Source organism: Nomascus leucogenys, chromosome 20 (genome assembly GCF_006542625.1).
Source record: "Nomascus leucogenys isolate Asia chromosome 20, Asia_NLE_v1, whole genome shotgun sequence".
Classification (NCBI taxonomy): Eukaryota; Metazoa; Chordata; class Mammalia; order Primates; family Hylobatidae; genus Nomascus; species Nomascus leucogenys.
Window position 1 is genome coordinate 63893369 of NC_044400.1, and position 21520 is coordinate 63914888.

Consider the following 21520-nt stretch of genomic DNA (forward strand, 5'->3'; position numbering starts at 1 on the left):
TGGAGGTAATTATGTTAAGTGAAATAAGCCAGGCACAGAAAGACAAACTTCGCATGTTCACACTTAATTGTGGGAGTTAAAAATTAAAACAATTTAACTCATGAAGATACAGAGTAGAATAATGGTTACAAGAGTCCAAGAAGGGTACTGGGGCTGGGAGAATGGGGATGGTTAATAGATACAATAATATCATTCTATAGAGTGAATAAGGTCTAGTATTTGATAGCACAACAGGGTGACTACAGTCAACACTAATTTGTACATTTTGAAATGACTAAGAGCATAATTGAATTGTATGTAACACAAAGAAAGGATAAAAGCTTGAGGTTAGAGATATCTCATTTACCCTAATGTGATTATTACACACCACATGCCTGCATACATATCTCATGTATTCCATATATATGTGTGTGTATATGTATATATATGTACTTACAAAGGAGATGCCATTTCTCAATGTGGCCATAATTGACTCATACATACTTCAACATTTGATGAAAATTTGGCAACATTTCATCAATTCATCACCAGAAGTCATTAGGGATTCTTTTTAGATTTCAATTACACCATCAATTCCCTTTAATTCAATTCTGTGCAATTATCAATTATGCACATATTAATTGAACATTCACTAAATGTTATGCCTTGGGCAAGTTGCTGTTAGACATAATGGAAATATTTTGAGGACAAGGACAAGCAGTCTAGAATTCTATTTCTGGTTATTTCTCTTATCTTTTAAGTCATTTAGAATGTATTACTTAACTTCTTTGATACCAGATTTTTAATCTTATGACAGGGATATGAATCTCAATCACATAGAAGGTTATTTAACAAAAACAGAAGTGGTATAGTGTTTGGCATCTAGTTGCTTCTCAACAAACATTAAACTTCCGATTCACTTAAATGAAGTGCCCCTTTTCACCATGTCACCATTTATACAGTAGAAGAAGGAAGCATGAAGGAGTCCTTTAGAAGGCAGGTGCCAGCTACAAACAATGGGACTCTAGGTTGTTTTCCAGACGTCCTTATTTTAACAGCATTATTATGTGTTGTATTTTTAGGGGAGAATATGTGCCAGGACAGTATTATAATTCAGTTTCAATTACAGTAACTGCTATGTGTTGTAGGCTAGCCAAAAGTTGGCAGGTAGCCTGTGCACAAGCCCTGGACTTAATAGGAGTAATGGCTTTGCAAGCCCACTTCAGCTCCTCATTACTGTCTCTTTCTGATTTAGTGGTGGCCTTCTCCCCTGAGGTTGGGTGTTGATACCATCTCCTCAGCAGGCTCAGGTTTCTGGGAAGATATTCATTCTGCCTTAGAACTGCCAGAAATCTATTTCTTATATTTTCTGTTAAGTACAGTGGGACAAAACATAGTTCCTCATTTCCTTCCTTCCTCCCTCCCTCCCTTCCTTCCTTCCTTCCTTCCTTCCTTCCTTCCTTCTTTCCTTCCTTCCTTCCTTCCTTCCTCCCTCCCTCCCTCCCTCAGTCCCTCCCTCCTTCCTTTCTTCCTTCCTTCCTTCCTCCCTCCCTCCTTCCTTCGTTCCTTCTTTCCTTCCTTTCCTCCCTCCCTCCCTCTGTCCCTCCCTCCCTCCTTCCTTTCTTCCTTCCTTCCTTTCTCCTTTCTTCCTTCCCTTCCTCTTTTTCTCCTTCCCTCCTTTTCTTCCTCCCTCCCTCCTTTCCTTCCCTCCTTCCTCCCCTGCCTCTGTCCCTCCCTCCTTCCTTCCTTTTTTCCCTTCTCTTCCTTCCCTTCCTCCATTTCTCCTTCCCTCCTTTTCTCTCTCCCTCCCTCCTTTTCTCACTCCCTCCCTCCCTCCTTCCCACCTTTCTTCCTTCCTTCCCTCCCTCCTTCCTTTCTTCCTTCCTTCCTTTTTCCTTTCTTCCTTCCCTTCCTTCCCTTCTTTTTCTCCTTCCCTCCTTTTCTCCCTCCCTCCTCCTTCCATCCTTCCTCTCTCCCTCCCTCCCTTCTTTCCTTCCTTCCTTCCCTCCCTCTGTCCCTCCCTCCCTCCTTCTTTTCTTCCTTCCTTCTTTTCTTCCTTTTTTCGTCCCTCCTTTTCTCTTTTCCTTCCTTCCTTTCTTCTCCCTTCCCTTCCCTTCCCTTCCCTTCCTTTCCCTTCCCTTCCCTTCCCTTTCCCTTCCCTTCCTTCCTTTCTTGTCTCCCCTCCTTCCCTCCTGCCTTCCTTCTCTCCTTCCTTCTCTCTTCACATTTTTCCTTCCCTTCCTCCTCCCTTGTTTCTTCCTTCATTTTCTTCTTCCTCATACTCCTGTTCTTTTTATTCTCCCTTCTTCTCCCTCTTCCTCCTCCTACCTCTCCATCTTCCATGTTGTATTGCTACCCACTTAATGAATCCTTTTGCCAAAAGCCCTCTTCATATTGTCTACCCATTTAATATTTTATTCCATTTTTCTTACTAGTTCTATCTTGTAGAACACTTAGACGTCTTCTCTATTACCTATATTTACATCTTCCCAATATTTGTAGATTCTTATATTCCCTGGTTGTCACTTAGCCACATAATAGGCATTTATCTCCTTTAATCTCGCCTCATAAATCAAAACTTTATTTTCCCTACTCATCTTTTTATCATTCTCTAAATGGTTTTTAATTTGTCTTTGTCTTTCTGGAATGGAAGTGCCTCAAACTAAATGCAGGATTCAAGGCTGAAGCCTTGCTGGCTGCATTTTGCCATTCTTTCATTCTGAACAAACATTTCATAACAAATAACTATAGTATGGCTCTTTATCTTGACAGTTCATTACTTTGCAAATGTATGCAGAATAAGTTCTTACTGAGGTCTTTTGAAGTAGATTAAAAAACGCATTTTTTCCAGAACTCAAGAGGCCGAAGGTTTAAACTCAGATTTACCACAATTCATGACCTTTCAGCTAAAATTCTGTAGGACTAGCTTACCTCTTTTTTTTTTTTTTTTTTTTTTTTTTTTTTTTTTTTTTTTAAAGACAGATTCTCGCTCCGTTGCCCAGGCTGGAGTACAGCGGCACCATCTCAGTTCATTGCAACCTCTCGGGTTTAAGCAATTTTCCTACCTCAGCCTCCAGAGTAGCTGGGATTACAGGCACGTACCACCACGCCCAGCTAATTTTTTGTCTTTTTAATAGAGATGGGGCTTCGCCATGTTGGCCAGGCTGCTCTGAAATTCCTGGCCTCAAGGGATGCACCCACCTTGGCCTCCCAAAGTGCTGAGATCACAGGCATGAGCCACCGCTTCCGGCCTAGGAATCAATACTGTCATATCTCATGTACAGGACCTAGACTGGGGCCAGGCAAGCAAAGCTCACAGGGTACTTGCGAATCCTGAGAATGAGCACCACCTTACATTTTGCATCTAAGATGCCTCACTAAAACAATATAGTAGGTAGAAAAATAATTTAAAAAATGCGAACAACCATCGTTGTTCTTCATCAGTTCTACCCAACACAATTTATTAGCAACAGAATGATTATACACTTGGAGCTCACCATGCCAAGCCCTTCTCCATAGTTTCCTTGACTCACTCTTTCAAGTTTCCCAGTGCCCGAGTATGCTAGCCCCTGCTTAGCCAGGCACCTTCTGGCCAGAGCACCTAAATCGGTAAACCATTCAATCACAGAGATTATTTCCTCATTGTGCCATCAAAATGTAATTATTTAGATGCCTGTTCCCTCGGAACTCTGCTTATCTCCTTCCTTGAAGATAACTTGCTTATCAGATGAAATTGTGTTTGTTGTTGTGCCTGTAATGAAGTACTGGTTTAATGTGTAATCTGTTTCAGATCACAAATTTACAATTTCAATACGGTTAACTGTAGAAATGATGCTTTTCTCTCCAAGTGCTCTAATACATGGTTTAGAAAACTTTTCTGATGATGAACTACAGTAAGAAGTGCATTTTTTATCATAACCGGGAACATATAGAAAAACACAAATAAATATAACTGAAAAGGATTTCACAAAATAATGCCTTTTTCTATTTGCAAAACACTCGCTGGTTCTATCCCATTCTTTTTACTTTTTCTTTTCTATTCCATACTGCTAATCATGAATTCATCAAGTTGATTTTGCTATCCATTAGTGGGACACAACCAGCTTTGAAAAACAAAAACACACCCTAAAGGATTCTGTTTTAGTGGAACAGAGCTGATTGTAGTGGAAAAGGTTTTGACTGATGTCTGTGTGGATCTGTGTGTGTGTCTTGTGTGCATCTGTGTAGGGCGGCCAGGAGAATATACCGGATGGACTTGACTATGGGTAGAAAGAAGTTCACCTTCACAAGGGGAGGACTATCCAGTGTGCATAGATATTTAACAGGCTACTAGGTGATTCAAATTTCTGAGGAATTCAGTAAGACATGATGAGCCTAGACATATATAACAGTGGAATGTCCAGGAGAAGGCAGCCTCCAGAGCTGCAGAGTGGTGGTAGCATTAGAAGAGTTTCTAGGAAAAGAATCCGGGTAATTGAGAGGCAGGTTCTGGGAATAAACTATGGATTTAGACATAAGGGGAAAACTAGTTATAAGAAACGCAGCATAAGTTCACAGCAAGGCTGAAGGCAAGGTTCACTCCGTGTATAGCATGTGTCTGTTGATTTGTTATTCCTTAAGTCCATTCTGACTGCAGATATGATTTGTCCAAGTACCTGTCAATTGCAACCAAATGATCAAAGCTGTAAGCAAAGCCAGCATGATCAAGCAGTGCCTGGTAGACCTTGGGAAGCAGACAAGTCTTGGCTCCCTTTAGATTTATCTTTTCCATTTTCCTCTGTCTGTGAATAGAGCAGGCCCTAAGTACCAGGCTAGAATTTGCACCTCGTTGAATGTATTTTAGCGCATTTTTCTCCAACTTATTTCATAAGTTCTGTCTTTAAATTGCCCTGATAGGTCATCTGCTTAGAGTTGCTCGTCATTCTTCACAGGTGTGTACAACCATTATCAATTTAGTAAAATTCTGGAGTTCAAACTTTTTAACAGGAGGGATTATGTTGAGTTTTCTTCACAGCTTGTTTATGGCCAAAATATAATTCTCTTTCAAACAATTTCTCATTGAAAGACTCTTCATGTTTCTAATGTCCAGGAAAAATATAAACCCAAGAAGGTTTTTACTAACCTTGTGAAATTGCAGGATTACACTCATGAAGAGAAAAATACGCTGCTCTTCATGCTCAGGCTCTTTAACAAATGAATCCTAAGTTCATGTATAAACTTGCAGTTAATAAGACACATATCAAAAAGCACTGCAAAAAAACCCAGGATTCTAGAAAGAAAAAAACACAAGTAGAGTAGTGTGTCATTTTCACTTCCACTATTCGGTGGTACAATAGTGGCACAGTACTTATGCACAATACATAACTCAAAAAATACACAATGCATAACTCAAAAAATATAAAAGCAAATAACTGATAAAATATATAGAAAAATGACCTTTTCAAAATCCCATTTCAAACATTCAAAGTCAGTGGCTTAAGTGAATAGTGAATCTATGATACCTTTTCCAAATAGAGTAGAATTATAGAGGCTCTTTCTACCTTGAGTAGCAAGAAATTAATTACTAGGATTGCTTTGACTCACAATGGTGCTGTGAACTTCCAATTATTCTAGGTAATGTAAGCAAGGATTGTACATAATTGAAATTTAATGATAACACAAAAGGCTTATTCTAACCATTAATTTCAATCTTTTTCCCTAGCAAACCATTACATGAGCTAATGAGAATAGCTAAGTTGCTTGGTGTCATTTTACCTGTCTTTTTTTAAATATCTCCCTCTTTGGTAAAGCTGTTTATAAGAAGTAAATCAGTGATCACCAAAATATGATTTGAAGGGGTTTGGAAAGTTTGAGCCTGAGGGCAGCCAGGTGTCAGCTAGAGCAGGCAGGGAAGGATGAGTTATAAATCAGTTTTAAAGAAAGTTCCTGTATTAGTCTGTTTTCACACTGCTGATAAAGACATACCCAAGACTGGGCAATTTACAAAATAAAGAGGTTTATTGGACTTACAGCTCCACATGGCTGGGGAGGCCTCACAATCATGGTGGAAGGTGAAAGACACGTCTCACATGGCAACATACAAGAGAGCTTGTGCAGGAAGACTTCCGTTTTTAAAACCATCAGATCTCCTGGGACTTATTCACTATCATGAGAACAGCACGGGAAAGACCTGCTCCCGTGATTCAATTACCTCCTACCGGGTCCCTCCCACAACACGTGAGAATTCAAGATGAGATCTGGGTGGGGACACAGCCAAACCATATCAGTTTTCAAAAGAGGATCTCCAAAATGTTTCTGCAAGGCCAGCACCATTATAACCATAATATAGCTTCTCAATGATTTCTTGATAAATATGCACACTTCCTATTCTTTATAGTCACACATTGTCACCTCATATGTGTAATAGGAGTTAGTGTTTGCTTGTTTACCAGGTTGTCAACATTATTGTTAACAAACAACCCCTTGAAAAATCCTTGGTTTATTTAAATAGATATTTGCTCATTTGATTTCCTCCATAAATTGTTACCTTTTATTCTCAAAATAAAGAGACCCATGGAGAAATTACTAAAGGCATTTTTTGGACACAGAATAGTAAACATATTTTTACAATTTCATATTAGTTAATAATGATTTCTAAGTTCATTAATCAGAATGTGCTGACGGACTTTATGTTAAAATCATTAAGGATTTAAAATATGAAAAGGGGATAGTTGGCATGTAAGTTGAGAGTTTGATCAAATCCAACTCAATAGTAAAAACTATTTGAAATAATTGATACTCCATACCAGTTGCCAAGTTTTCTGTTTGCTAATGACAAGCATTTATATCTCACAAGAACACTAAATCATCTTGTAAGTATCTCTTAAATGGCCACCTGAGAAATGTAAAGGCCAGAGCAGCTCATAAGAACAAACTGATGTTACCTTTGAGAATACCATGCCGGGCATTTTTGGGTACCTAAAGAAATGTAATATATATTATAAAATTCCAAGCCAGTTATTCCCAGCACAGAAGCTGACTTCTATATGCTTGGTATAATAATTTGGCAGCCTGTATCAATCAGTAGGGTGGTAGCAACTAAATAATTATTTCAAGACAATGCATTTGAGTGTTCAATACAGTAAACAGTTAATATAGTAAATAAAACAGGAGGAAGAAGCATCATTTTGCACACTGGTGATTCGCTGGATTGTCCTGGAACGTTCTGCATTGTCTTAAAATAACTCTGGATTTTCCAATTCAACTAGCTAGCTATTTTGTTGGTTAAGCTTCTGTACTTGCCATCAAACTGACTCTCAACATAGCTTTCACACATTAGTTCCAACAAGCTTCAAGTTCCCAGGTTGCCAGTGGTCTCACTTTTTATGCACAAAGGTGACAAAAGAAAATCTGTTATACCATGGTGTTAATAATTAAAGTTTTCTGCCATTTGAGTTATTTGCAGGACACCTGGAATGTTTAATGTGAAAAATTAAATCTTTAATAGTTGAATTCTAGGATGGTGATTTTTGTTGGAGGGTTATGCTTTTGGCTTAAATCTTCCTTGTACCCTCCAGATAGCATGCCATTCATTTTGTTCTTTTTTTTCCTTTCCATTCCTCCTTCATTTATTGCAACATTTACTGATCAACTAATATATTTCAGGCACATGGATAAGTACTGAGGAGAGAAAAATAAGTCAGATATGGCCCCTCCTCCCCAGGATTCATAGTTTTGTACAGGACATAGTATGTCAACCTGCTCATAAATCTTGAAAAGATCGTAGGTGAATATAGGTACAAAGCAGAAAGAAGAAGGGGTTAATCTTGTCTTTGGAAGATGGGCTCATGAAAGACTCCACCCAAGTGGAAGGATTTAAGCTGATTCTTAAATGATGGGTAAGAACTTCTCAGAAGGAAAAGGAAGCAGTTGGAGGAATCACCCTGGCATTTGGGTTACAGCAGTAGTTCCTCATGACCTGAACACAGAGTGTGAGCACAGTCTGTCAGGAGATGAGGATGGAGAGTTCCTTGGAAAGTTGGTAGTGGTTTTGAATGCCTTGCCATGACTTTCAGATTTCATTCTGCAACATGAAAAATACCAGCAAAATACCACTGAAAATCGAAGCTGGGGAATTACATGTTCCTTTCACTTTGACAACAAGGTATACAGTGGGTAGATCAGAAAGGAAGAGAGGCTTAACAGAATTGTGACAGTCATGTGTTGAGTGTATGTCATGAATCAGACATGGCCCTAGATTCTGGGTATACCTTGGGAGCAAAATAACCATAACACCCACCTTGTACTAATTATGACAATAAAAATAGTATTTATTTAATGTCGATTGGGTACTGTCTGGGAGCTTGATGTATTTTCAGGGCAGTTGACCTTTAAATAATGCAGAGGTAAGGGCACTGGCCCCCTACAGTTGAAAATCCATGTATAACTTTTAGCTGTCCAAAAATTGAGGTATTGATACTCTACTGTTGACCAGAAGCCTGACCGATTACAAACAGTTGATTAACACATACGTTGTATATGTATTATATGCTGAATTCTTACAATAAAGCAAGCTAGTAAAAAGAAAAACTAAGAAAATCATGGAGAGACTATGCTTACCATTTATTAAGTGGAAGTAGATCATCATAAAGGCTTTCATCTTCGTTATCTTCACATTGAGTAGGCTGAGGAGGAGGAGGAAGAGAAGTTGGTCTTGCTGTCTCAGAGGTGGCAGAGATAGAAGTCTGTGTATAAGTTGGTCTGTGGGGCACTAAACTATGTCGTTCAAGGGTCAACTGTATTTCAACTTAACAACTCTGAGATGCTACTACTATCTGTGTTGTATAGGTAATGTAATTGAGACTGAGAGATGATATTTACCCAAAGCTGTGTAGCCAGTGAAGTATCCAGTTAGGATTTGTGTCCAGGCAGTATTTCACTATGATCTACCTTGAGGAAGTGAATAGATCATAAGATCAGCCATAACTATAGTGGAAACATAGCCAGACTAGAGCAACAGGAAGCAGGAAAAATAAAAATAAATACAAGAAGAATCTGCTCTAAAAGAAATGGAACCTCAAGCTATAGTGTTAAGGTCCTAAATATGGTACTCTTCATCCTTTTCTAGATAGTTCTTTCTGCCTTATACACTTCAGTAGATGAAGCCAGCTATTCAACATATAGTCTAACCACACTAGGTAGCCAGAGTTTTGCATCGGCATTTTCTGGCCATTCTCCTTTCCTTGTTACCATGACTTGTTAATAGACAGCTTACACTTCGGGACTTTACATCGTTCTATTGGCTTCTGTGCATTCAGTGGCCAAATGTCCAGTAGTTCTATGCTGAGCCTCCCCTCAGATATAGTTTGAAAAATGCATGAGATTAAAAAAATATCCTTCAGCCTCCTACAACCACAGAACACCTAGCATGCCACTCAGCAGTTAGAGCAGAAACCTGTTGTGGTAGGCAGAATTCTAGATGTACACACCCTATATAATCCCTTTCCTTCAAGTGTGAGTTGGATTTGTGACTATGATAGGATACTGCTACCATAATTTTGGTACCCTATATGGGTGAAAAGATTTTGTAGCTGTAACTAAGGTTCCTAATCAGGAATCAGTGAGCCTGATCAGCCAAGCCCTGAAAAGAGCTCAGAGAAATTTGAAGCATGGAAGACATTTCTTGCTAGCAATGAAAGAGCAACCTACCACATTGCAGACAGAACATGGCACCAAGAACAATGTCTAGGAGATGAAAGTGGTCCCTAACAGCTAGCAATAAAACGGGGGAACTCAGTCGTAAAATTACAAGGAAATGAATCCTTTCAGCAAACTGTGATCTTAGAAGAGCACACAGAGCTGCTGGGTGCGGCGGCTCACGCCTGTAAATCCCAGCACTTTGGGAGGCCGAGGCGGGCGGATCACGAGGTCAGGAGATCGAGACCATCCTGGCTAACACGGTGAAACTCCGTCTCTACTAAAAATACAAAAAATTAGCCGGGCGCCGTGGCGGGCGCCTGTAGTCCCAGCTACTTGGGAGGCTGAGGCAGGAGAATGGCGTGAACCCGGGACGCGGAGCTTGCAGTGAGCCGAGATAGCGCCACTGCACTCCGGACTGGGTGAAAGAGTGAGACTCCGTCTCAAAAACAAAACAAAACAAAACAAACAAGAAAGGAAGAGGACACAGAGCTTCAGATGTGATCACAGCCCGAGCCTACACCTTGATTTAAGCCTGAATAGAGCACTCTGCTAACCCATACCCAGACTCCTTATCCACAGAAACTGTGAAATAATAAATTTGTGTTGTTCTAAGTCACTCAATTTGTGATGATGTGATATGCAGCAGTAGAAAACTATGAAACAATAGCGTAGTTCAGAGAGGTGCCATCCTGAGTTATCAAACCAGCAGGTCAGGCTTGACTGGCTTGTTTTGATGACCCTTCAAAAGAGTTTTAGTCTGCTCATAATAAATTTAACATAGCATGCCCTCAGTTATCCATAAAAGCTAAACTTTAATTCTTTGAGGCCACTTTGTATTATTTAATGGATTACATTTCCATTGCATTGAGGATAATTTTTCTTTTCAGTGTGGCCTACTGATGTCATGTCCTGTGTGTTTTTCAAATAAAATATGTACTTAATTAGTATTCATAATTCGATTCTAGTATAACTTGTTTATCATAGGTATTTTATTTGAAATATTTCTGTTTAAAATCAAAGTTATTAACAAATGAGTCAGTTAGAATTGTTAGTAATTAAACTACAGCATATAAGCATGAATAATTGTCAAGGAGATTGTTGTATATTGCTTTTTACATTTTATGTTTCTTTGGTGCAATAAAATAATAGGATAAACAATTATTTATACTCTATTACAGTGAGGAAGTACAACATGTCAGCTGTAATGAGGAATAATTTGTTGGAGGAGACAATATTTGGAAGGAAATCTGGCTAAATATATATCCACAACTAAGATTTTTATTAAGCAGGGCTAAAATCTGTTGAAATTACCCCTGGGTTTAATGATCACATAAATAATCCTGTTTCAATTATTTGCATCAGACAATTCTGTGTCTTTTGTTACTTTTGTGGTATTGATTTAGATAAAGATTAGCCTCAGGGAGTAATGGGAAAGGGCTCCATGTGGCTGCTGTTTTGCTTTTTATTGGATCTCAGACTGAAATATCTACTTTATCTAAATCAGCTTCACACTTCTGAACATTTGTATCCATCAATTCTATTTATTTCACTTAGCTTGGCTATTAAGATGGCTGCACATCAGTTCTGCCCTTCACTTAAGTGATTACATTTGGAGCTGAAAAACGGATTCTCCAGGGACAGATCAAAGATGGGAGCTAGGTTATGAAGCAATGCAGAAAAGTGTGGGATAATTCACAGTCCTCTGTCTCTACTAAAGTTTGTATCTAAAGCTCATTGATGAGAGAAAGTTGTCATGAATGCAAGAAATGAATGACCTGAATAAAAACAAACAAAAAAACCTTTAAATATAGAATAGAAACTTGTGTCTATTCCCAATCCGTTTAAAATGCCTTACTTTTATTCGAAGAAAAAACTTTCCAGAGAAGTTTGAGAAACCGAAGGAACCCCCATCTATTCTTAACCATGTCAAGTTTGTAAAAGGTGTGACTCTCAGCTAGTTTTGATGAGCTGGGAGAATGTGTTCCTTACATGGGTGAGGGTGTTTGAGCAGATTAATGCAGTGTTTCTCACAGTGTGGTCCAGAGAAGTCCTGCATTAGAATCAGTAGAACTTTTGACAAAAATGGAGATCCAGGGTCTCTACCTAAGACCTATGAAATGAGAATCTCTGGGAAAGGTCTGAGGATTCCTTTTTAGGGAGATTTCTAGTTAATGTTGATGCACATAACAGTTTGAGCACCATGGGTCAATACGTATGTATAACAGCTTAGTTCTCTGTTCTTTCTTGCCAGTGCTGGACACTCTTGCTACCAATTCCTTTCCTCCCATTTGTCTTCAGCCCTTTAAGAATGCGGTAATGTACAGCTCAAATGAGTTTTTTGAGTCCCTGTATATTGTTCCTCCATTTAACTACCTTTACCCACTGAGCAGCTTGTGTTTGCTATTCATTCTTAGGACAAGGGTGGGTGGTGAAGTCTGGGTGTGGTGTTGATCCTTCATCATTAAGGATATTGTCTGGTCATGGAACTAGACCAAACAAGACTAGACTAGTCTAGAACTAGAATGTGATTCATGGACCATGAGGCTGATGAGACTTATGAAGCAGTCAAATATGCCCTTGAAGGTGGATTTCCTCAAGGAAATGATGATAGGACCCTTTGAAACCCCACTTGAATTTGAGTAGAATCTGTAGTCGGATGTCAGATGTCATGCCAACACCTCACTGCATCTGTTCATCTTGTGGAATGTTTCAGAATGGAAGGTGACAAAGGTGTCCTCAAATATCAGTGTTCAAGATAGTTATTTTCAGGCTGTTTACTTTTTTTTTTTTTTTTTTGAGACAGAGTCTTGCCCTGACACCAGACTGGAGTGCAGTGGCATGATCTCGGCTCACTGCAACCTCCACCTCCTGGGTTCAAGCGATTCTCCTGCCTCAGCCTCCCAAGTAGCTGGGACTACAGGCATGTGCCATCACACCCAGTTAATTTTTGTATTTTTAGTAGAGATGGGGTTTCACCATGTTGACCAGGATGGTCTCGATCTCTTGACCTCATGATCTGCCCGCCTAGGCCTCCCGAAGTGCTGGGATGACAGGTGATTTCCATCATTTTTGAGAAGAACAATTTAAAAACCAAGCCATTATAAGTTTATAATTTCTTTCTATATTACTTGTGGTGAAGATGGTGGTCAACTTCATGGGTGAGTATAAGCAATGTGTTTTCCTTAGAATTCCACCTCAATTGCAGATGCCCTAGTCCTTCTTATCCATATAGGGGCTAGGAATAATAATAGTACTCGGCTCATTGAGTTTGTTATATGGACATATTAAGATAATTCAATTAGAACAGTACTTGATGTGTAGCAAGAGCTCAATAAATAACAATAACAGCTATTATTTATTGAGCATTTACACGGTGACAGTCTCTGTTCTAAGTGCTTTGTATGACTCATCTCAGCAATTTGCCCAAAGTCACAAGGCTCTAAAGAAACAAAATGGGGATTTAAACCCAAGCATACTCTTAACCTCTGCATTGTACTGCCTCTGCCATAAATGCTTCTCATTGTCTTTTCACATTATTATTGAAATGCATTTCTCAGGCCAGGCACAGTGGCTCACTCCTGTAATCTCAGCACTTTGGGAGGCCGAGGTGGGTGGATCACGAGGTTAGGTGATCCAGAGCATCCTGGCTAACATGGTGAAACCCCCTCTCTATTAAAATACAAAAAATTAGCTGACGTGGTGCACGTGCCTGTAGTCCCAGCTACTCGGGAGGCTGAGGCAGGAGAATGGCTTGAACCTCAGAGGCAGAGCTTGCAATGAGCCGAGATCACGCCACTGCACTCCAGCCTGGGCAACAGAGCGACATTCTGTCTCAAAAAAAGAAAAAAAAGAAACACATTTCTTATGTGATGGCTTTGCCTTCTGCTCGTTTTCTTTCAGTTCATTTTGAAGGGCCAAATTTGCTTTCTATTCACTCAGTCATAAGATTCAGCCAGGCTTCTCTTGGATCAAGTAACTGCCAAAGGAACAGAGTAAGTTAAAGGCAGGTCACTGATGCTGATTTTGCGCACCAGAATGGGAGATGGTCTGGAAAATGCGGGGAATAAACTTCCCAGGAGCACCTGGGAAAGTGATTTGAGATGGGCTCTGACTGTTCTTTCCGGCTCTGGGTAAATTCTCTGGCAAGGCTGGGTGTGGTGGCTCACACCTGTAGTCCCAGCACTTTGGGAGGCAGAGGCGGATGGATCACATGAGGTCAGGAGTTCAAGACCAGCCTAGCCCTAGAGATGGTGAAACCCCATCTCTACTAAAAATACAAAAATTAGCTGGTTGTGGTGACATGTGCCTGTACTCGCACCTACTCGGGAGGCTGAGACAGGAGAACTGCTTGAACCTGGGAGGTGGTGGAAGTTGCAGTGAGCTGAGATCGGGCGACTGCATTCCATCCTAGGTGAAAAAGCAAGGCCTTGTCTCAAAAAAAAATCTCTGGTAAGACTAGTTTTCTTCTCCACTGGTCATGTAATATACATTGCCTTTGCTATGAAAAGAAAAATACCACGTAGTATCTACATAGTACGAGCCCAGCGTGATCTCTGTAAAGCTGACCTTAGTTCGATTCCCCTACCTGCCACTACCATTAAAGCCTGTCAGCTTTTCCTGATCTCATGGTACTTTCCATACTTTCTTAAAGACTTTTACCAGATGCTGCTTTGAATTTCAGGTGTTTTCAATGGCATCTAAAATATTATCTCTTGATCACTGGAGTCAGACTTGGGTTTCAATCCTGAGCTGGATATTTCCTGGTATAATCTAATGAGGACTCCATTCCTCAATTTCCTCTTGCAAAATGGAGATAGCATTAGTAGTTGCCTCATAGGGTTTACAGAGGATACAGTGAAATAATCCACATAAAGTGCTCCGTGTGCTAGTCTGTCAAATGGTGATTATTCTACACACAGGAGCTATTATCATCTAAATTTTGTTTTTAACAGATTTTAAGCTAGTGAAGACTAAGGATATATATTTTTTTAACTTCTAATTTTTGTGGGTACATAGATATATTCATGGGCTACAAGTGATATTTTTGTACAGGTATGAAATACTTAATAATCAGTTCATGGAAAAATGGGTATTCATCTTTTTATTACTCATACTGGCTTATACAGTACCTGGACCACAATGTTAACAATTGAATGAAAGAGGAACAGTCAGAAACAAACTAAATGAAGGTTAGGTCTTGAGAAGGACAATTCATTGGGACTCTGTGATGAAAGCATAGAGAAAGCTTGCCCCCTTTCTCCTCCTCTCTTTAATGCCTTCCCAGCCTGGAATCTAGAAAGACATAACATGCCAAAATCCCTTTGTTCCCTGCCTCAGTTCATCAAAGGGCAAACTCATCTTTCATTTTGTAAAAAACATTGTTTTTCTTCCAAAAGCCATATTGCTGGAATCAAAGCAGAAATGGGTTCATTACTGTGAGTAACTGGTGATTTTGAATAAACTGCACTTTAGGGATACGCTCTGAAGTGCAAAAGTAAGAGTGTCTCTAATTAAGCACGTTCATTTTTCTGGGGACAGGCAAGAGATAACCTTCATGCAGCAGTAGAGCCTGAGCTGAAGGACTCCCCAACATTGCTTTGAAGAAACTTCTTTAAACGGGGGCGCCTGAAACAGCCTCTCACCCTCCTCAGTAGTTACGTGAGAATGCATTGCAGAGAAGAAAATTTTGGCAAACTGTCACAACTGTATCCCTTTTCTCTCACTACCACTTCATACTTATCTGCTACACATACACACACACACACACACACACAGCAGGGGCACAGAACTTTCTTGTATCTAATATTAATGCAGAAAGGGCGAGAAATCTTTTAAAAAGTCACAATCAAGTGTTGGGTTACTTATGCTGGTGATGTTTGTTTCATTGAATGCTTTGGGTATTCCTGGCCACTGTTACATGAGACACATGGGAAATGTTATGACCATCAGCAAGCAGCTATCAGCCCCACTGGCTTCAGATGCTTTGAGATGTGGGGGAAATTGACTAGTCCTTCACAAGCCTTTGTTTCCTCATCCATAAGACAGAAATGTAAACCCCTTTCTTCCTCAAAAAGGGGTATTTAGAATGGAAGAGTCTATGTGTTAGGCCTACTGCTTGAAAACGTATGTGCTCCACGGAGATTAAGTATCATTTAGAAATATTATTGCGCGTAATCCTCACAACACTTCCCTGAAGGAGGGATATTGGCCTTATTTTGAAGACCAGCAAACCGAAGCTTAGCAAGCTTAAGTAATCCAAATGAGGACAAAGATTTGGAGCCAGTATTTAGGTTTCCTCTTTCTGTTGGACGCTCTTAATATTTCTCTTTTAAAGAGGAATTCAAAGCCCTACAGGAAGAAAATATATTGGATTAATATTTTAGTTTGAATCCACGCTGTGACTTGAAGGTAAGAGTTGCATATGTAGTTAAGTAACTTTACTTATTTAGATTGCAGTGTTCTTTTAGCTGAAAATGAAAGGATGAGAGTGGATGCTATCCAAGGTACTTATCATCCACACCAGTGATTTTAAGATATTTTGGGCAGGGCAATCTTCTTGGCTGCCTTCCTTGTATTGCTTTCATTGTTCACATGGGCAGGAACCACAAATCATATTCACATTAAATGCTGAAGACAGAGCACAGCCAATATGTGTGAGCATGCAGTGCTCATGGCTCACCTTAAAAAGAAGCAGTAGGAATAGGACTTCCTAAAAAAGTATGGAATCTCTCAGGCTCCACAGGCAGAGGAGGCACGCTGGTAACAGGAAATTGGGCTCTGCCAGGTCAGTGAGAGAGCAGGTAGCTTTTTAGGTGAGAATATCAATCAGATTATTCATTCAACAACCACTCACTCCCTCTTATTCGCCAGGCACCATTCTGCGATTGAGGATATTATATTGCACAAGACAAACAAAAATCTCTACCCTCATGGGTAGGAGTTTATATTATAGCAATTCTGGCAGAAGGAGACACTTAATAAACAAATATACACACCAGGTGGTGACAATGCTTTGGAGGAAAATAACACTGGTTGAGAGGGTAGTGACTCCAGGGCCAGGTGAGGGAGGGTTTTCTATATAGTTGCGTTGGAAAGGGCCTCTCTGTGATAGGAATTTTGGAACTAAGACCTAAGTCAAGTCACTTATTCATGGGAAGATATGGGGATAAACACTGCAAGAGAGGGAAATACAAAGGCCGGAGCTAATGACGTAAACATTTAAAAAAAGAAAAACCCTCAGGCCTTGGGAAGAACAACATAACAGCAAAGGAACCCATAATTTTGACATCCAGACCAAGCGGAAGGACTCTCACTCTGATGCTCTTCAATAGTTCCTGCCGGCTAGGCACGGTTGCCAGGCACAGTTGCTCACGCCTGTAATCCCAGCACTTTGGGGGTCCGAGGCAGGCAGATCACCTGAGGTCAGGAGTTCAAAACCAGCCTCGCCGATATGGAGAAACCCCGTCTCTACTAAAAATACAAAATTAGCTGGGTGTGGTGGTGCATGCCTGTAATCCCAGCTACTCAGGAGGCTGAGGCAGGAGAATTGCTTGAACCCAGGAGACGGAGGTTATGGTGAGCCAAGATCGCTCACCATTGCACTCCAACCTGGGCAGCAAGAGCGAAACACTATCTCAAGAAAAAAAAGAAAAGTTCCTGCCTACATATGTTTCTCAGCCCCAGGTCATCAACTTTAAATGTGAACACAAAGCACTTGACTATGGACATTCATATATACGGCAAGCTGAAGGGCTCTGCAGAGTTCACTGTACTAGAAAAACAGAACTCCCTTTCGAGTTCCAAGGTGGTGTGTGTTTAAGTAATATTAATCCTGTGAATGAGGAGGAAGAAAGATCCTTGAGTTTAATTAACTACTAGTTTCGATGCTTTTCATGTTCCAAAGTTACTGGAGTTAATGGCTAAAACAGTATGTCAGCCAGATGCAGTAGCTCATGCATGTAGTCCCAGCACTTTGGGAGGCTGAGACAGGAAGATCACTTGAGCTCTGGAGGTTAAGGCTGCAGTGAGCTGTGATCACGCCACTGCTCTCAAGCCTGGGCTACAGAGCAAAACCCCGTCTCTCTCTCTCTCAAAAATAGAATGTCACAAAACAGTTTGGGGGATCATTTTGGGTATAACCTTCACCCCTGTGCTGATAAGCACTTGTGCCAATATTTGGATTTTTAATTCATTTAAAGCCCTGTTGGATAATGGGATGAAGTAATGGGTTTTGCATTAAACAAATCAGAATTTGAAGCTTGGTTCCATCATTCACCAGCTGTGTGACCTTGAGCCTGCTACTTAGATTCTCTGAGCCTAGTGTTTCACCTGCAAATCATCATCCCTACTTTTAGAATGTCTAGGAAGGAGCAATGCATTAAAGCATCTGGTGTGTAGTAATCACCTAATCATTGATGACTTTTATTACCCAGCAAACATCTATGAAGTAAGAAGTGCCCTCCATGGAGGCACAGTAGGGATTTTCTAGATTAGCTAGGCATGATCTCTGCCCTCTGGCAGCCTACCCTTTAATGGAGAGAATGTATACCCACATGGCTATCATATAATACATCATAAGTAGGAAAAGTACCACAAAAACACAAAAAAGAGAGATTTGATCCAATTCTGGTTGAAGTTTCCATGAAAGAGTTTTAAGAACTTGACAGGCAGAGATGGTGTAGGAAGGTTTTTCTAAATAGATAGAGCAATTTTAGCAAAGTCCTGGAAATGGAAAAGCCCAGAATGAGTTTGGGTGAAGGAAGCTGAGCTGTCAGGTGGACTGTATTGACAGGAGTAAGACCACTGAGGTGCAATCCTCAAGGAGTTACCGGATCATGGAGAGACAAGGATGCTCTTCAAAGGAGCTTCAACTTTGTTCTGTAGGCAAATAGGGAGCCATGGAAGGTTTCCGATTAAGAGAATGATAAGAAGAGGACTGCACTTCCTCCAGATTGATTCCTCTGGCAACCCAGCAAAGTCTGAGTAGAGCATGGAGACACTTGTGGAAAACACCTGAGGTGGTAGTGACACTCTTTTCTAAAGGTGTCACTCATTAATTCCCTCAACAGAGTGATGAGCTAGGTGCTATTATGCCTCTCTTTATAGATGAGGACATTAAGACACAGAGATGTTAAGTAACTTACCTAAGGTCACACAGCTAGTAAGAGATCCCAGCGGTCTGTCCCTGGAGTTCATATTCTGAACTTATACTCCACTGCCTCAAAAGCCAACCCCAAGTGAAGGATGCCTTCATTCTATCCTGCTCTGCCTTTTTGCCTCATCTCTTTTGATCTCTTCGGTCCTCAGCTTGTTCATCTATGAAATAGGAGACTTTAATTGGCTTTCTAAGATGCTGTCTCTCTCTCGTATTTTTTTAAAATTCTGTATTTCATTGTGGAGCTAATCTATTTGGGCAGTGTTAGGAGGAAAGAAAAAGATGAAACAGTTGTGCGAGAGAGAGACAAAAACTTCCGCTTTTTTTTTGCATTTTTTTTTATTCTCAAACTTTTCCTGGCTCCAAATTTACTTAAATCATTATTTATAAAGGCTAGAAGGACACCTTAAATACTGTATATATTTTGGTGTATTGAATTGTATGAGGTAGTGCATAGGAGGTAGCTGCTAAACTCTAAAATACTATGCAAATATGATGAATACGTATTAGTTTATTATTCCCATGCTTCGAAAAGATACGATAGTTACTACTCAAATCAGAATATTAGTTCTCAGTGACTGAGCTTTCGAAGAAGGTGACTCATGGAAAACAAAGTCAACACTGAAAGACTCCCTTAAGCCTCGTTTCAATCTGCACTCAGCTAGTTGGGACAAAATACACATTTGGATTTTCCTTACTGGTCAACAATGTTTCTGAAACAGCTGAATGCAAGTTGTCACTCCACCTCTCAGCGTTTTCAGGTTTTTCTCCGTATTTCAAGGTGCGGTGCTCTGCTCCCTGTCTGCAGCAGGAGTCCAGCCCTGGCTTAGGTTCTCTTGTTTCCAAGGCAACTGGCCGGCCCAACAAAGCCACTGGTGGCGGCGGCGCGGGCGCGCAGAGTCCCGGGGCGCAGAGCCATCTCCGCCGCGCAGGGCCTCATGTTTCCTCGGGACGTTCCTGGTGACCTCCTGGGTCCTCGGGTGATCTGCGCCGCGACTTCATGCGTGGCTGTCTCTCTCTGCAAGAGTGATAATGAGGAAGCCGATAATTCCGACAGGCCCGACTTTATCCGGCTGCTACTTCTGGCCTCTGCTACAGCAGACAGGATGAATGCATTTTCTCTCACTCACGCCCTTTTTCTCAGCCTCTCCATCTCCATCTCGTCTCCTTTCCCTTCTCTCTCTCTCTCTCTCTCTCTCTCTCTCTCTCTCTCTCTCTCTCTCTCTCCCCCTCTCATACGCTCTCCTCCTCCCCTTTCTCCAGCAGTAGCCTTGTTAATGTAGTTTAATGGCTTTAGAAAGAAAGCCAGGCAGAGGAGCACTTCTCAGTGGCTGTGGTCGGACCATGACCTAGCTGACCATGAACTTGGAAGGGCTTGAAATGATAGCAGTTCTGATCGTCATTGTGCTTTTTGTTAAATTATTGGAACAGTTTGGGCTGATTGAAGCAGGTTTAGAAGGTAAGGGAGCGCTTTTCAGTGACTTCTAAAAATTCTCTGTTTTGCAATGAAAATGTCTTAGGTGAATGTAAGAGGCACCTGAAATGAGACCAGAGAAATGTTACTCTGGGATGGACATGAAGGAAGACAGGTTTTTCAGGGTAGCAAAGATTAATGAAATAAACTTTTTGTAAGTTGCAGTAATATTTTCACAAAAGAATGTTAAAACTAGGAGAAACACTTTGGATCAAAAATGTCAGAACAAAAACTGAAGTAATTAAGGGTTTATAATGGATCTACCTATTTTGAGAGTATTTAGTCCATACTGATGCTTGATTATTTTATCTAATACCTCCTTTTATTGTATCGGCAAATTTTATTTGGGTATATTGTGAAATCACTCATTTGTTGTTATGCAAATACATCGATCAAATGGAAATAAATAGACATAATTTCTTATTGTCTAAGGTTAGATCCTGAGAATGACAGGCTTTTCATAAGGTCATCTGGAGAAGTGTTTATAATGTTACCTATTTTACATACTAACAGAGATTCTAAGGGGAAAAGACTCTAACTCATATAACAGACTTTAACATAGATTCCAGGTAGCCAATTGTTTTTCAAGTATTGCTGTTTATGTTCATTAGAGGCTCATTCTCCTGTTGTTATCAATCACCTCTTTGTTTAAACAATACATTTTGTATTTGCCCTTATTGTTTCCTAAATTAAATGTTTTTCTGGGAATCTGAGTAAATTTACATTATAATTTTCTAACTGCTCAGAACACATTTTGAGAGTGTGTCTGCATACAGCCAGTCATTGTTTCTCTAAAGTTGGCAGAGCAATTTTTAAAAGAAGCTCTAGATGATGTTTGACGTAGTTATGTTTAGATATTTTCCTTGCTTCAAATTTTAAACTTAAGTAAAAAGGAAAATACGTTATAAATGTATTTACATCCACAACTAATCCAGCCCTCCAGAGAATGGCTGCCACAGTGTAACATAAATGAGTTTGCATTTACAAATAGCAAACATCAAATTAAAATAAGTGTGTCACTCTGATGTAGGTTACCAGAAACCTACATTTATAACTCATGGGGCGGGGGGTGCAGGGCGCAGGAGGCAGGGGATGGTGGAGAGCTGGGTTTGTTTGTTTAATTTTAAAATAAGTTGCAGAATGCTTTTGGTAGCCCTCTCTGATGGAAATATCTGTAGTTCTAGAAAGAGGATAAGTTCTAAAATCTAGAAGTGGCCATTTCTCTTTAAAATTGA

The 21520-nt window shown here is 40.2% G+C and overlaps 1 protein-coding gene across 8 annotated transcripts in view; it reads left to right on the top strand.

Moving 5' to 3' along the window:
• Window positions 1-21520, top strand: part of KCNIP4 (potassium voltage-gated channel interacting protein 4) — a 1193209-nt gene that overhangs the window by 621432 nt on the left and 550257 nt on the right. The window contains exon 1 of one of the 8 annotated variants that reach the window (XM_030801364.1): window positions 17681-20270. The exons of 6 other annotated variants lie outside the window; for them this stretch is intronic. In XM_030801364.1, the coding sequence (XP_030657224.1) occupies window positions 20171-20270 (100 nt within the window). In that variant the 5' untranslated portion in view covers window positions 17681-20170. Of the gene's footprint in view, window positions 1-17680; window positions 20271-21520 lie in introns of those variants that run through there. One more of the 8 variants, XM_003258522.4, reaches the window with a different exon arrangement.